General features: G+C 70.9%; 1 protein-coding gene across 1 annotated transcript; it reads left to right on the top strand.

Moving 5' to 3' along the window:
* Positions 1-1222: 1222 nt before the first annotated feature.
* Positions 1223-7209, top strand: RHOG (ras homolog family member G). The gene is made up of 2 exons (XM_075716737.1): positions 1223-1244; positions 6608-7209. The coding sequence occupies exon 2, from the start codon at positions 6610-6612 to the stop codon at positions 7183-7185; it is 576 nt and encodes a 191-aa protein (XP_075572852.1). The 5' UTR covers positions 1223-1244; positions 6608-6609; the 3' UTR covers positions 7186-7209.
* The last annotated feature ends 5298 nt before the right edge of the window (positions 7210-12507 follow it).

The raw sequence follows: 12507 nt of genomic DNA, 5'->3' as shown, positions 1-12507 counted from the left end.
GTTGGCATGGGCAGCGACGCACTGGCTGCAGCATCTGCTCCCTGCCAGCACCGCACAGGGTGCCCGGTGTGGGGTGCCTGCGGTGGGGACTGGGGTGCATGGGGTGCCTGCAGTAGGGTCTGCGGTGCAGGGCGCATGGGGTGCACGGTGTGGGGCGCCTGCAGTGGGGACTGGGGTGCATGGGGTGCCTGGTGTGGCGTGCAGGGTGCATGGGGTGCCCGGTGTGGGGTGCCTGTGGTGGGGACTGGGGTGCAGGGTGCATGGAGTGCATGGGGTGGGGTGCTGTGCCTGTGGTGAGGACTGGCATGCAGGGTGCATGGGATGCACGGGGTGCCCAGTTAGGGGTGCCTGTGGCAGCGACTGGGGTGCAGGGTGCATGGGGTGCCTGGAGTGGGGTGCCTGCAGTGGGGTCTGCGGTGCAGGGCGCATGGGATGCACGGTGTGGGGTGCCTGCAGTAGGGTCTGTGGTGCAGGGTGCATGGAGTGCATGGGGCACATGGTGTGTGGGGTGCCTGCAGTGGGGTCTGCGGTGCAGGGCGCATGGGGTGCACGGTGTGGGGTGCCTGCAGTGGGGTCTGCGGTGCAGGGCGCATGGGGTGCACGGTGTGGGGTGCCTGCAGTGGGGTCTGCGGTGCAGGGCGCATGGGGTGCACGGTGTGGGGTGCCCGCAGTGGGGTCTGCGGTGCGGGGCGCACGGTGTGGGGCGCGGCGCGGGCCGTGTGCCGTGGGGGCTGTTGCGTGCCGCGCGCCGTGCACAGTTTGTGGTGCACGGTGTGGGGTGCAGGGCGCAGGGTGCGCAGTACGTGGGGCGGGGTGCGTGGCACCCTGTGGTCTCCTTTGGTCAGGTCGGCTCAGGTTTGGGTGCCGCGGGGCCGGGGCTGACCAGGCCGGCAGCGGGAGGGGAGCCCGCAGGGGCTCCGGCTCCGCTCCCCCGGTGGAAAAACCCAGCGGGGGGGATGCCCTGGCTGTGAGAGATGGCGGCGGGGGGGGTTTTGCTTCCCTTTTCTGCTGAAGAAATGAGTTGCTTTTCCCGTCCCGGGGAGTGGCGGTGGCGGGGGAGGTCGCGGTGCATCCCCCGCAGCCCCGCTCGCCTGCCCGCCCGCTCTCCCCAGCACCCCAAATCCCGGCTGAGCGCCCCAGCAGCGTTGAGGGTCCCGCTGGGGTGGGGGGTGCTGAGCCCCGGGGCTGGGCACCGTGCAGACCCCCCTCCCCGCCATGCTCTGACTCTTCCTCTTCCTCCTCCAGTTCCCCCCCCGGGGGGCCAGGGCGTAGGGCCGTGCCCCTCGGCCCCACGAGGCCCCCGCGCCCCGGCTTCGCTGGGGGGGGGGGTCCAGAAGGGGTTAAAGGTGCTGCCGGCCGCCGACTTCCCAGGAGAACAGAGCTGGCCTTGTGCAGGCAGCGGTGCAGGCAGCAGGCAGGGCATGGCAGGGCAGGCAGGCGGCACGCCAGGGCCTGGGCTCTGCTCGCTGGGACCCTCGGGGGCTGCAGGACCCTCGGGGGCTGCGGAACCCTCGGGTGCCCCAGGACCCTCAGGGGCTGCAGGACCCTCGGGTGCCCCAGGACCCTCGGGTGCTCCGGCGCCAGGATGCTGCGGGCACCGCGGGTGACCTCCGGCACCGCGGGGGTGCCACCGTGCGACCCCCAGCCCCGTCCTGGCTGCCTGGCCCCGGTTCGGCACATCTCCCGCCTCCCCTCCTGCCGGGCAGGGCCAGGGGGTCCGGAGCCCACGCGGCTGCGGGTCAGGGACACGCGTGACCCCCGCAACGCCCCTCATCCTCCCCGGGCAGCCGAGGGAGCGCGACCCGGGGGGCAGAGCCTGGGGGGCCGCGGCTGGAAGCGTCGGCGTGGTGGAGGGGCAGCTCGGAGGGGAGCCGGTGCCGAAACCCTCCTGCCGCCTGCGTCCCCCTCCCTGGCACCCAGAGAGGGGCTTTGGCTGCTGCGCGGGCTCTTACTGCAGCAAGCCCCCCTCCTCGCCGTGCCTCTGCGTCCCCTCGCCGTGCCGCTGGCCCCAGCCCCGTGCCTGGAGCCGGCGGTGCCCGTCGCGATGGCGAGCACCGGCATCCCGCCGCGGCCCCTCGGCGAGCGGCGTGTGCGCCCACGTTTGCCGCCGGCAAGCCTCGGGCCGCGCTGGGGTTTGGCAGCCCCGGAGGGCTCCGGGTCACGAAGCGGCCCCTGCCCGCTGCCGCCTCCTCCTTTCCTCCGTTTCCCCGTAGCAGCGATGCTCTCATCGGCACGAGCGTTTCCACTCGCGCCCCATCGCCTTCCTCGGCCCCGCTGACTCAGCCCGGGCCTTTCCTGGGATGGGGATGGGCGCCCGCCGGGTGCCAGCTCACCCCAGGGTGTCGGCGGCCCCGCGGCCGGTTTTGGGGTTTGAGCTCGGCGTGACGGCTGCGCCTCGCGTCCCGCACCCCGAGGCGTGGGGAGCTGCAGGCTGGCACCCAGGACCTGCTGCCCCAGCCCAGGGGGATCCCCCTGGTGCCGGACCACCGGCCAGGGGGGCAGCAGGGACCCTCCGCCGAGCCCTGCCGCATGCCGCAGGACGGCTGCCCGGCCTGCAAACGGCACCTTGGGGTGCTCGTGGGGACACTGGGGACCTTGGGGTGCCCATGGGCGCTGGGGGCACCTTGGGGTGCCCGTGGGGGCACTGGGGACCTTGGGGTGCCCATGGGCGCTGGGGGCACCTTGGGGTGCCCGTGGGCCATGGGGACAGCGGGGACCCGGGGGTGCAGGGGGCTGCGTGCCTCATTGAGGGCTCACGGGGCACCCTCGGGCACCGCGATGCTTCGGGGTGGCTCCTGCTCCGGGGCGCTGCCCCTCACCCCCCTCCCCGGGACCCCTCGACCTCCCTGCCCTCCCCATCTATCGCATCCCGCACCCCCACGTCCCCCTGCACCCCCCGGCCCGGTCCCCGCAGTGACGTCCCTGCAGCAGGGACGCTGCATGCGCCGGTTGCAGCTCCCGCACCCCCGCTTTTGGGTGGTTTTAAACCCCCTGCGCGCTCCCCCCCCGCCCCGCTGAGCCCGGTGCCGCTCGGTGCACCTCTTGCCTGGCCCTGCGGGGTCCCCGGGGATACGGCCGCTCCCCAGGGCCCTGCGAGGGGGACAGTTTCGCAAAGAAAAACAAAGGCTGGGATTTAGAAATAACCTTCTGGGTTGGGTTTTTTTTTGGTTTTTTTTTTTTTTCACAAAGCAAAGCCCAGTTTGGGTTTATTTCAGCCGGGGAGCGGCTGGCTCTGCCTCCCTGTGACCCAGCGCCTGCTGGCCTTTGGCTTGGGAAGAGAATTTAAATCTAAAATACGAACCAAAATGGCTTTCCAGGAAAATTCTTATTTTTCTGATCGCTTCCTCAACCTGATCTCATCAGAAAAGGGGGGAAAAAAAAAAAAAAAAATCTGCTGCGGCGCTGCCAGCTGCCCCAGAGGGGCTGAGGGAGAGCAGGGTGCCCGTGCCCCCCGAGCCTCGTGGGTGATGGCGGGGGAAACAGGTCCCAATGGGGTCAGATAGGACCCAACGGGGTCAGATAGGACCCAGCCAGGTCCCCACCACGGCGCGACGGGGGCGGCTGCGCCCCGCTCCGGGGGCTGCCCTGGGTCCCCCCCCAGCCCCGGGAGCCCTGGGCAAAGAGCTGGGGTGGCTGTGGGACGGAGGGGGCACGGGGGCTGTGGGGTGCCGTGTCCCGTGGTCCCACCGTGTCTGCGTGGTCCCACCGGTCGCCGGCACCGGGGCGAGCAGGGCGGCCAGGGCTGGGCGCTGGCACGGGGGTGTTTTGGGCACGATGCAGCCGGGCAGGGGCCGGGGGTGCCGGCTGCGGGTGCCTGGCGCTGCGGGGACGGCGGGCGAGGAGGCAGCGGCAGCACCGGGTGAGAAATGAGGGTGCGCTGGGCATCGCCGGCACTTGGTGCTTGGCCTGAGCGGGGCAGCACCCATGGGCGAGCGGGACCCCCGGGGTGGGGGCCGAGGCACTGGGGTCTCCCCGGGGTTTCGCTCCCCGGCGCTGCCGGCTCCCCTGTGTCCCCACGGCCCCTCCTGCTGCTGTGCGGTGATGGCGTGGGGCAGCAGGTACAGCCCCATGGAGGGTGCCCGTCCCTGGAGACGGCCCCACGCGTGAGCTCGCTTTCCCATCGCCCTGATCCTGCTCCCGCCGCCCTGATCCGCCTCCTTCTCCCACTGTCCTGCTCCAGCTCCCCTTGCTCCTGCTCCCACTGTCTGGATTTTGGTCCTGTCCCCCTCCCCCTGCTCCTGCTCCCCCTGCTACTTTTCGTGCTCCCCCTGCTCCTGCACCCATCGTCCTGATCCTGCTCCCACCCCCCTGATCCTGCTCACCCTGCGCCTGTCGCCCTGATCCACCTCCTTCTCCCGCTGTCCTGCTCCAGCTCCCCTTGCTCCTGCTCCCACTGTCTGGATCTTGATCCTTTTCCTGCTCCCCCTGCTCCTTTTCCTGCTCCCCCTGCTCCTGTTCCTGCTCCTGCTCCTGCTCCCCCTGCTCCTGCACCCATTGCCCTTGCTCCTGCTCCCACCCCCCCGATCCCATCACCCTGATCCACCTCCTTCTCCCGCAGTCCTGCTCCAGCTCCCCTTGCTCCTGCTCCTGCACCCGTCGCCCCGATCCTGCTCCCACCCCCCTGATCCTGCTCACCCTGCTCCTGTCCCCATCACCCTGCTCCTGCTCCCGTTGCCCTGATCCCCCTCCTTCTCCTGCTCCAGCTCCCCTTGCTCCTGCTCCCACTGTCTGGATCCTGATCCTGTCCCCCTCCCCCTGCTCCCCCTGCTCCCACCCCCCTGATCCTGCTCACCCTACTCCTGTCCCCGTCACCCCGCTCCTGTCGCCCTGATCCGCATCCTTCTCCCGCTGTCCTGCTCCAGCTCCCCTTGCTCCTGCTCCCACTGTCTGGATCTTGATCCTGCTCCCACTGTCTGGATCTTGCTCCTGCTCCCCCTGCTCCTGCTCCTGCTCCCCCTGCTCCTGCACCCATCGCCCTTGCTCCTGCTCCCACCCCCCCAATCCCATCACCCTGATCCGCCTCCTTCTACCGCAGTCCTGCTCCTGCTCCCCCTGCTCCTGCTCCCCCTGCTCCTGCACCCATCGCCCTGACCCTGCTCCCACCCCTCTGCCACTTCTCGCAGCCTCGTGCCACTGCTCCAAGCCCCGCAGACCCCGGCGGGGGTCCCGCTGCCACCCGCCTGCCTGCACCCTCACCGAGCCCCCCCCAGCCCCTGGGGCACCCCGGCCGGTGCAGCCTGGTGTGAGGAAACCCTCCGGGGTTGTGTTTGCGACCAAAGCAGGGAGAAAATCGAGGCCGAAGGTCAGGCGTTGGTGTGCGACCCACCCGGGACCCGCGCTGTGCGAGCGGCCCTGGCCCCAGGCTGAAGAGCGGGGGGATCCCCGCCCCACCCCGTGCCGTGGAAGCATTTTTGCAATGGGGAAACTGAGGCACGGCACTTGCGGGCTGGCTTCGGCAGCGGAGCCAGGCAGGGCGGGGGTCACGGCACACCCGGCCCGGCCGCGAGCAGGAAGCCGGGTGTCAGGGCGGGAAGAGGAAGAGCGACTTCCCCATCCGAGCGGGCAGGAGCTCGGGGCGGGGGGCATGGCCCCTTCGCCCTTCCCCAGCCACGCTGCCCTGCGGCCCCGGGGGGCTCTGGGGACGGGTGTCCCCCCCAACCCGGGGCTCCGGGCCCGTGCGGCATCCCCGGTGCCTCCGCCCTGGCGCCTCCGCTTCCTCCCCATGGCTGCGGCAGGTGAGCGGGGTGAGCCGCCCTCCCGCCCCGAAAATTCCATCCGGCAGCTGCTGCAGCGATGGCTGGATCCTGGTGGGAAAAGGGGCTGCCGGCCCCATGGGTGGGCACCACCCGTGCGGTGCCCCCCGCGCCCGGCTCGGCAGCGCCCGGCTCCAGCCCGCAGCAGGAAGGGGAGCAGGATGCGGCCCTTAATGGTAATTGCAGAGGGAACCCGAGGAAGGCAAACAGGGAAATGCGCGCCGGACTCGGGGATAAACACAGCTGCCGGAGCGGACGTCGGCCCCGAGGCGCTGCGCCAGTGGCCGCTCTCTGGCACGGCCACGGCACCAGCACGGCTTCTGCCCTGCCGGGGCCGGCACCGGCCCCGCTTGGCATGTGCAGCACCGGGGCTGGGGTGCGCGGCAGCAGCCTGCGTGCTCCCGCAGCCCAAATCCGCCTCTGGGTCTGTGCCCTGCTGCCCCCCAGCCTGCACCGGGCTGGAGGCATGGCACAGCGTGGCACGGCACAGCGTGGCACGGCACGGGGCACTGCAGCAGCCTGGCTGTCCTGGGAGCGCCATCCTGGGACCGAGGTGGTCCCGGTGCGTGCCGGCACGCCTGTTTGCCCTGGGTGAGGGGATGCAGTTGCCCGTCGGGGGTCTCTGGGCTGCTGTGCACGGCGGCGGGGGACGCGCCTGGCCGGGCGGCTCCCGCAGGCTGCGGGGTGGAGGGTGAACCGGGCACGACTGTGCCCCTCCGCACCCTCCGGCCTTGGGGTGTCGGAGCATGGCGGGGGGATCACGGTGACCCCAGCCCCGGCGCGTTCCCCCTCCCCTGACCCTCTCCCCTCCCCGCAGGCTGCTGAAGGGGGACGCGAGGGACGCCGAGCCGCAGGGATGCAGAGCATCAAGTGCGTGGTGGTGGGCGACGGGGCGGTGGGGAAGACCTGCCTGCTCATCTGCTACACCACCAACGCCTTCCCCAAGGAGTACATCCCCACCGTCTTCGACAACTACAGCGCCCAGAACACGGTGGATGGCAGGACTATTAACTTAAACCTGTGGGACACGGCTGGCCAGGAGGAGTACGACCGCCTCCGGACGCTTTCCTACCCCCAGACCAACGTCTTCATCATCTGCTTCTCCATCGCCAGCCCGCCCTCCTACGAGAACGTCAAGCACAAGTGGTACCCGGAGGTGTGCCACCACTGCCCCAGCGTGCCCATCCTCCTCGTCGGCACCAAGAAGGATCTGAGAAACAACCCCGAGACCATGAAGCGGCTCAAGGAGCAGAACCAGGCGCCCATCACCACCCAGCAAGGCATCAGCCTCTCCAAGCAGATCCGCGCCGTCAAGTACCTGGAATGCTCGGCGCTCAACCAGGAGGGCATCAAGGATGTCTTCACCGAGGCGGTGAGGGCTGTGCTCAACCCCGTCCCAGCCAAGCCCAAGAAGCCCTGCGTCCTTTTGTGACGGGGCTGCCGGCGACCAGCAAGAGACGATCCGCCCCGGCCCCGGCCCCGTCACCCCCCACCCCAAAGATGCTGCCCGGTGCCACCAGAACCCCCGCGCCTGCGCCGGTGCCTCCCCGAGCTTCGCCGTGCCCCTGGGGACAGCGGGACCAGGGCCGCCAGCCCAAAGCTGCCGGCTTGGTGTGCACCAACTGGTCACCCGCCCCCGGGGGGCAGCGGGGCTCCCCCAGCCCCACAGGACCCCCACCCCAGCCCCGGCTGTCAGCGTTTGCTTTTGGGTGATGCCTCTGCGGTCCCAGCCCCGAGCAACGCTTCCTGAGAAGGGGATGCCTGGGGTGGCTGAACCCCCCCCAAACCCCCGCCTCCTGCCCTGAGCACCCCACGGGGCCCTGCCACCCCCACCCCGCGCACCCCAGGGGGACCCGCCACCCCCATCCCCTGCACCAGCGGGGCTGCAGCGGGGGGCTTTGGGGGAGGCCCCCCCGAGCCCCGGTGCTCGGCCGCCTCCGAGCATCCCCCTGCCCGGGTGCTGGCACGGCCCCGTCCTGCCACGGGTTCCCTGCGGCTGCGCCGGGGGAGTCTCCTGGGTGGGGATTTTGGGGTGAGCCCCAGCCTGGTGCAGCATCGCCGGCTCCCTGGGGCTAGCACCCGGGGAATTCCAGCCCTGGTGAGAGCGGAGCCGACGCTGCCGGCAGGCTCTGCCGGAGGAGCGTCGTCCTGCGCCAGCCGATGCCGGGGCTCCGCAGGGCAGTGGGACTCGCTTGTAACCAGCCGCTCCCCGACTTCTTGTTCCCTGAATAAAGAGGCATGCGCAGGTTCCCCGTCTCCTGTGCTCTCCCGCGCGCGCGCGACCGCCTTCCCCGGGCACGGGGACGCCCCTGCGGCTACCCCGGTGGGGACACGGGTGCCCCTGCCCCGAGCTGGGCCAGGACCCAGGGTGCTCGCGGCAGCGCCGCTGCCTGCCGGGGGTCTTGGGGACATTGCGAGGGACAGGGACGTCGCAGGAGGTGGCCGCAGGGACGCTGCGCTGGGTGGGAACGGGGGCGTTGGGGATGGGGACGTTGCAGGGGTGGGCACAGGGGGCTGCAGGAGCACAGGGGGCTGCAGGGTCCCCCCTGGGACCCCTGCCCAGCTCCGCGGCTGCAGGCAGAGGCCGGAGCCCCATGTCCCCGTGCCCGCGGTGGCTGCGGTGTCCTGGGGGACTCCGGGTCCTGCGGCCGAGCGCTGAGGCCGGCGATGGCGGCAGCGAGGGTCCGGCAGCAGCCCCGGCCGCGCTCGCCGCCCCGTCGCCAGCCCCCGCGGGCTGCCAGCACGTGCTGGCCGGCTCCGGCGAGGGCTGGCAGGGCCCCCGCTGCCGCGCACACGGGCCCCTTGCCTGGCCCCGGGCCCTTCCTGCAGGAAGGGCAGACACGGCGCCCGCCACAAGCCGCCTTTGTTCCCCGCTGCCATTTCCCTGCCAGAGCCGTGGGGCCGGCGTGGGCGACGGTGCCGCGAGGCAGGCGGGCTCCGGCCACATCCCATCCCCGTCCCCCCGCCTTCCCTTGCCGCAGCCTCCCTGGTGCAAAGCGTGGTCCCCCTGGACCCCCAATTTGGGAGGCCGTGACGCTGGGGCACGGTCCCGGCTCGTCCCCGGGGGGCTGCACCGAATCCTGCTCCCTCCGTGGGGGATCCCCACGGCCACGTCCCGCTCCCACCGCGCGGTCCCGTGAGGGCTGTGTCCTGCTCCCACAGCAGCAGGATCTGACCTTCATCCCCGCTATCATCCAGGGAGGGCTGCACTGAGTGTGTGTGTGTGGGGTCCCTCTTTTTTTGGGGCCAGGGCTGCAGGCGGGGTCACCGGCACCCAAGGGGCTGTGCCGCCCCACATCTCCCCCATGGGCAGGGCCGTGGGTGCCACAGCGTGGGGCAGAGCTGGGCCCCCTCCCTCGCCGGGATGCCCTGCGCTTTTGGGGGGACCCTCGGTATGCCCGGGGTGCCGCAGCAGGGATGTCCCCATGCCCGGGGCTCGCCAGAGGTGTCCTGCCAGGGCACCAACACAGACCCCCGGCCCCCAGGACTGGCAGGGTGCAGGCAGGGGCTGCGGCCCGCGCAGGGGGCGAGGAGCCACCCCGGCGGGGTACAGCGGTGGAGCGGGTGCTTGGGACGAGGCGGGGACCCTGGGGTGGGATGCCGAGAGAGGCAGCGGGACGCAGCCCTGCCCTGGCCCCGGAGCAGCGGGATGAGCTCATGGCTGTTCCCCTCCCAGCTGCTCCCCAGCCCGGCCGCAGCGAGGTCAGGGCCCCGCCACGGCCCCACCACCCCGGCAAGAGCCCCCAGCATGGGGCAGAGGGAAACTGAGGCAGCTCCCAAGCCCCTGCTCAGCCCCAGCACCCTGCCCCGTACCCCAGCTGCGCCCACCCCAGCCCTCCCGGCCCCGGGCTCCGCTCCCCGGGGCTGCGCTGGCCCCCATGGCCCCGCAGCATCCGCAGCCGTCAGCGGCCCCCAGGGCTGGGTGGGGAGCGGAGCCGCCAGCTGCGGGGTGGATTCGGCCCGGGAGCGCTGTGCGTCCAGCCCGGCTCCCTGCCTGGCTCCCAGCCTCCCCCAGCTCCGCCGAACCTGCCCCGGCCTCGCCCCGCACCTGGGGTCTGTGTCCCGCACCCCAGCACCCGCGCCGCACGTCCCACGCTCCAGCCCCAGCACCCGGGACCCGCATCCCACGCCCCAGCGAGCCACGTCCTGCACCCCAGCCCCAGGGATCAGCATCCTGCACCCCAGCCCCAGCATCCGGGATCCGCACCCCACGCCCTGGCACCCAGGGTCCATATTCTGCACCCCAGCATCCGGAATCCACATCCCAGCACCCAGGGCCCATGTTCTGCACCCCAGCACCCAGGGTCCATGCTCTGCACCCCACGCTCTGGCACCCAGGGTCCATATTCTGCACTCCAGCATCTGGAATCCACACCCCAGCACCCAGGGCCCATGTTCTGCACCCCAGCACCCACGGTCCATGCTCTGCACCCCAGCTTCAACACCCACAATCCACACTCCACACCCCGGCACCCAGGGTCCATGCTCTGGACCCCAGCACCCGGAATCCACACCCCAGCACCCAGGGCCCATGTTCTGCACCCCAGCACCCACGGTCCATGCTCTGCACCCCAGCATCCAGAATCCACACCCCACACCCTGGCACCCAGGGTCCATGTCCTACACCCCAGCCCCAGCACCCAGGGCCCATGTTCTGCACCCTAGCCCCAGCACCCGGAATCCACACTCCACACCCTGGCACCCAGGGTCCATGCTCTGCACCCCAGCATCCAGAATCCACATCCCAGCACCCAGGGCCCATGTTCAGCACCCAGGGTCCATGTTCTGCACCCCACACCCTGGCACCCAGGGTCCATGCTCTGCACCCCAGCATCCAGAATCCACATCCCAGCACCCAGGGCCAATGTTCAGCACCCCAACACCCAGGGCCCATGCTCAGCACCCCAGCACCCAGGGTCCATGTTCTGCACCCCACACCCTGGCACTCAGGGTCCATGTTCTGCACCCCAGCCCCAGCGTCCATGTTCTGCACCCCACACCCCGGCACCCAGGGTCCATGTTCTGCACCCCAGCATTCGGAATCCACACCCCAGCACCTGGGGTCCATGTTCTACCCCAGCTTCAATACCCAGGATCCACACCCCACACCCTGGCACCCAGGGTCCATGTTCTGCACCCCAGCCCCAGCACCCAGGGCCCATGCTCTGCACCCCAGCACCCAGGGTCCATATTCTGCACCCCAGCCCCAGCACCCAGGGCCCATGCTCTGCACCCCAGCACCCAGGGTCCATATTCTGCACCCCAGCCCTAGCACCCAGAGTCCATGCTCTGCACCCCAGCATCCAGAATCCACACCCTACACTCTGGCACCCAGGGTCCATGTTCTGCACCCCAGCCCCAGCAGCCAGGGCCCATGTTCTGCACCCCAGCACCCAGGGCCCATGTTCTGCACCCCAGCCCCAGCACCCAGGGCCCATGCTCTGCACCCCAGTGTACAGAATCCACACCTCACACCCCAGCTCCCAGGGCCCATGTTCTGCACCCCAGCCCCAGCCGGGAAGGACGGGACCCACTGGCCAGGCTGGGTGGAAGCAGCATACAGTTTGCCGAGAGCTGACAAAAATACTCAGTGCTTTATTTCAACCGCAAAACCAAGGCGCAGACGCTGCCGGGGGGCAGCACGCCGCACGCATGCAAGCACGGGAGATGGATGGAGCCCGGCACGGGGCAGTGGGGGACGCTCACGGATGGACACGAGCACAACAGGACGCACTGGATAGCCAGGGCCACCGGCCAGGGCCGCCGGCCAGGGTGCCGCGGCTCGTGCTGCAGGCTCTGCCCGAGCCCTGGCAGCGCAAGGACGAGCACCGGGACGTCCCAGGGGGCTGTCGGTGGCGGCTGCGTTCACGCGAAGGGCAGCGGCGGGGACCCACGTTGGTCCTTCACGGCCGAGCATGGCGCGGGGTGAGCCCTGGCAGAGATCCCCAAATTCAAGACAGTTCCTGGTGCCGACAGGCTCAGCCCTCTCCCCCTGCCTGCAACCCCTGCCTGCAATCCCTGCCCATCCCTCTTCCGCAGAGCCTCCGGGAGCGAGCCCCGTGCCACCTCTCCCAGCACAGCACCAGTTCCCTGGTGCCGCCCTGTGCAGGATGCGGCCAAGCCCTCCTGGGCCGCGGCCATGGCCCCTGAGAGCCAGAGCAGCAGCAGCCCCCTTCCACGAGCGCTGCCGGGCACGGGGAGGAGCAGAGGAGCCTGGGGATGCTGCCAGCACCCAGCTCCCAGCCATGGCACCGGCGCCGTGCCCCCCTGTGCCCTGGCAGCCAGAGCCCGCAGATTGGGGGGGTCACAGCCAGCACCCTCCTCCTGGGGCAGCGGCAGCAGCAGCGCTGAACCCCAGCAGTTCGCAGTTCAAGCCCTACAGTGCAGGGGAAGCTGCGCGGGCATCGGAGCGAGGACCTCCAGCACCAGCGCGCTCGCCCTTCCTCCCCAAACTGGGCTTGAACTCGCACAGCACCCCTGCCAGCAGCCTCTGCTTGCCGGAGGGGAGGCTTCTGGGAAAGGCAGAGCAGGAGAGCGCGGACGCTTTGGGCATCGGCTGTGCCCCCTGCGCCCTTGCACTCGCGCTCTCCTGCCTTGCTCCTGTGCAGTCTGTGCACGGGCTGGCGCCTTCGAAGACGGCACGGGTGGGCCGGGACCCTGCCCCAGCCCCGCAGGGGAGAGCAGTGCCCGGGCCGCAGCTCCCACGCTCACCCCGGGCTCCAGAGGAGCCGGGACCCGGCCCTGGGTGCCGCAG

Source organism: Pelecanus crispus, chromosome 1 (genome assembly GCF_030463565.1).
Source record: "Pelecanus crispus isolate bPelCri1 chromosome 1, bPelCri1.pri, whole genome shotgun sequence".
Taxonomy (NCBI): domain Eukaryota; kingdom Metazoa; phylum Chordata; class Aves; order Pelecaniformes; family Pelecanidae; genus Pelecanus; species Pelecanus crispus.
This window is presented reverse-complemented; position numbering and strand designations above follow the sequence as displayed.

Coding starts and splice junctions, on each gene's coding strand:
- RHOG (XM_075716737.1), top strand. CDS start 6,610: ATGCAGAGCATCAAGTGCGTGGTGGTGGGCGACGGGGCGGTGGGGAAG.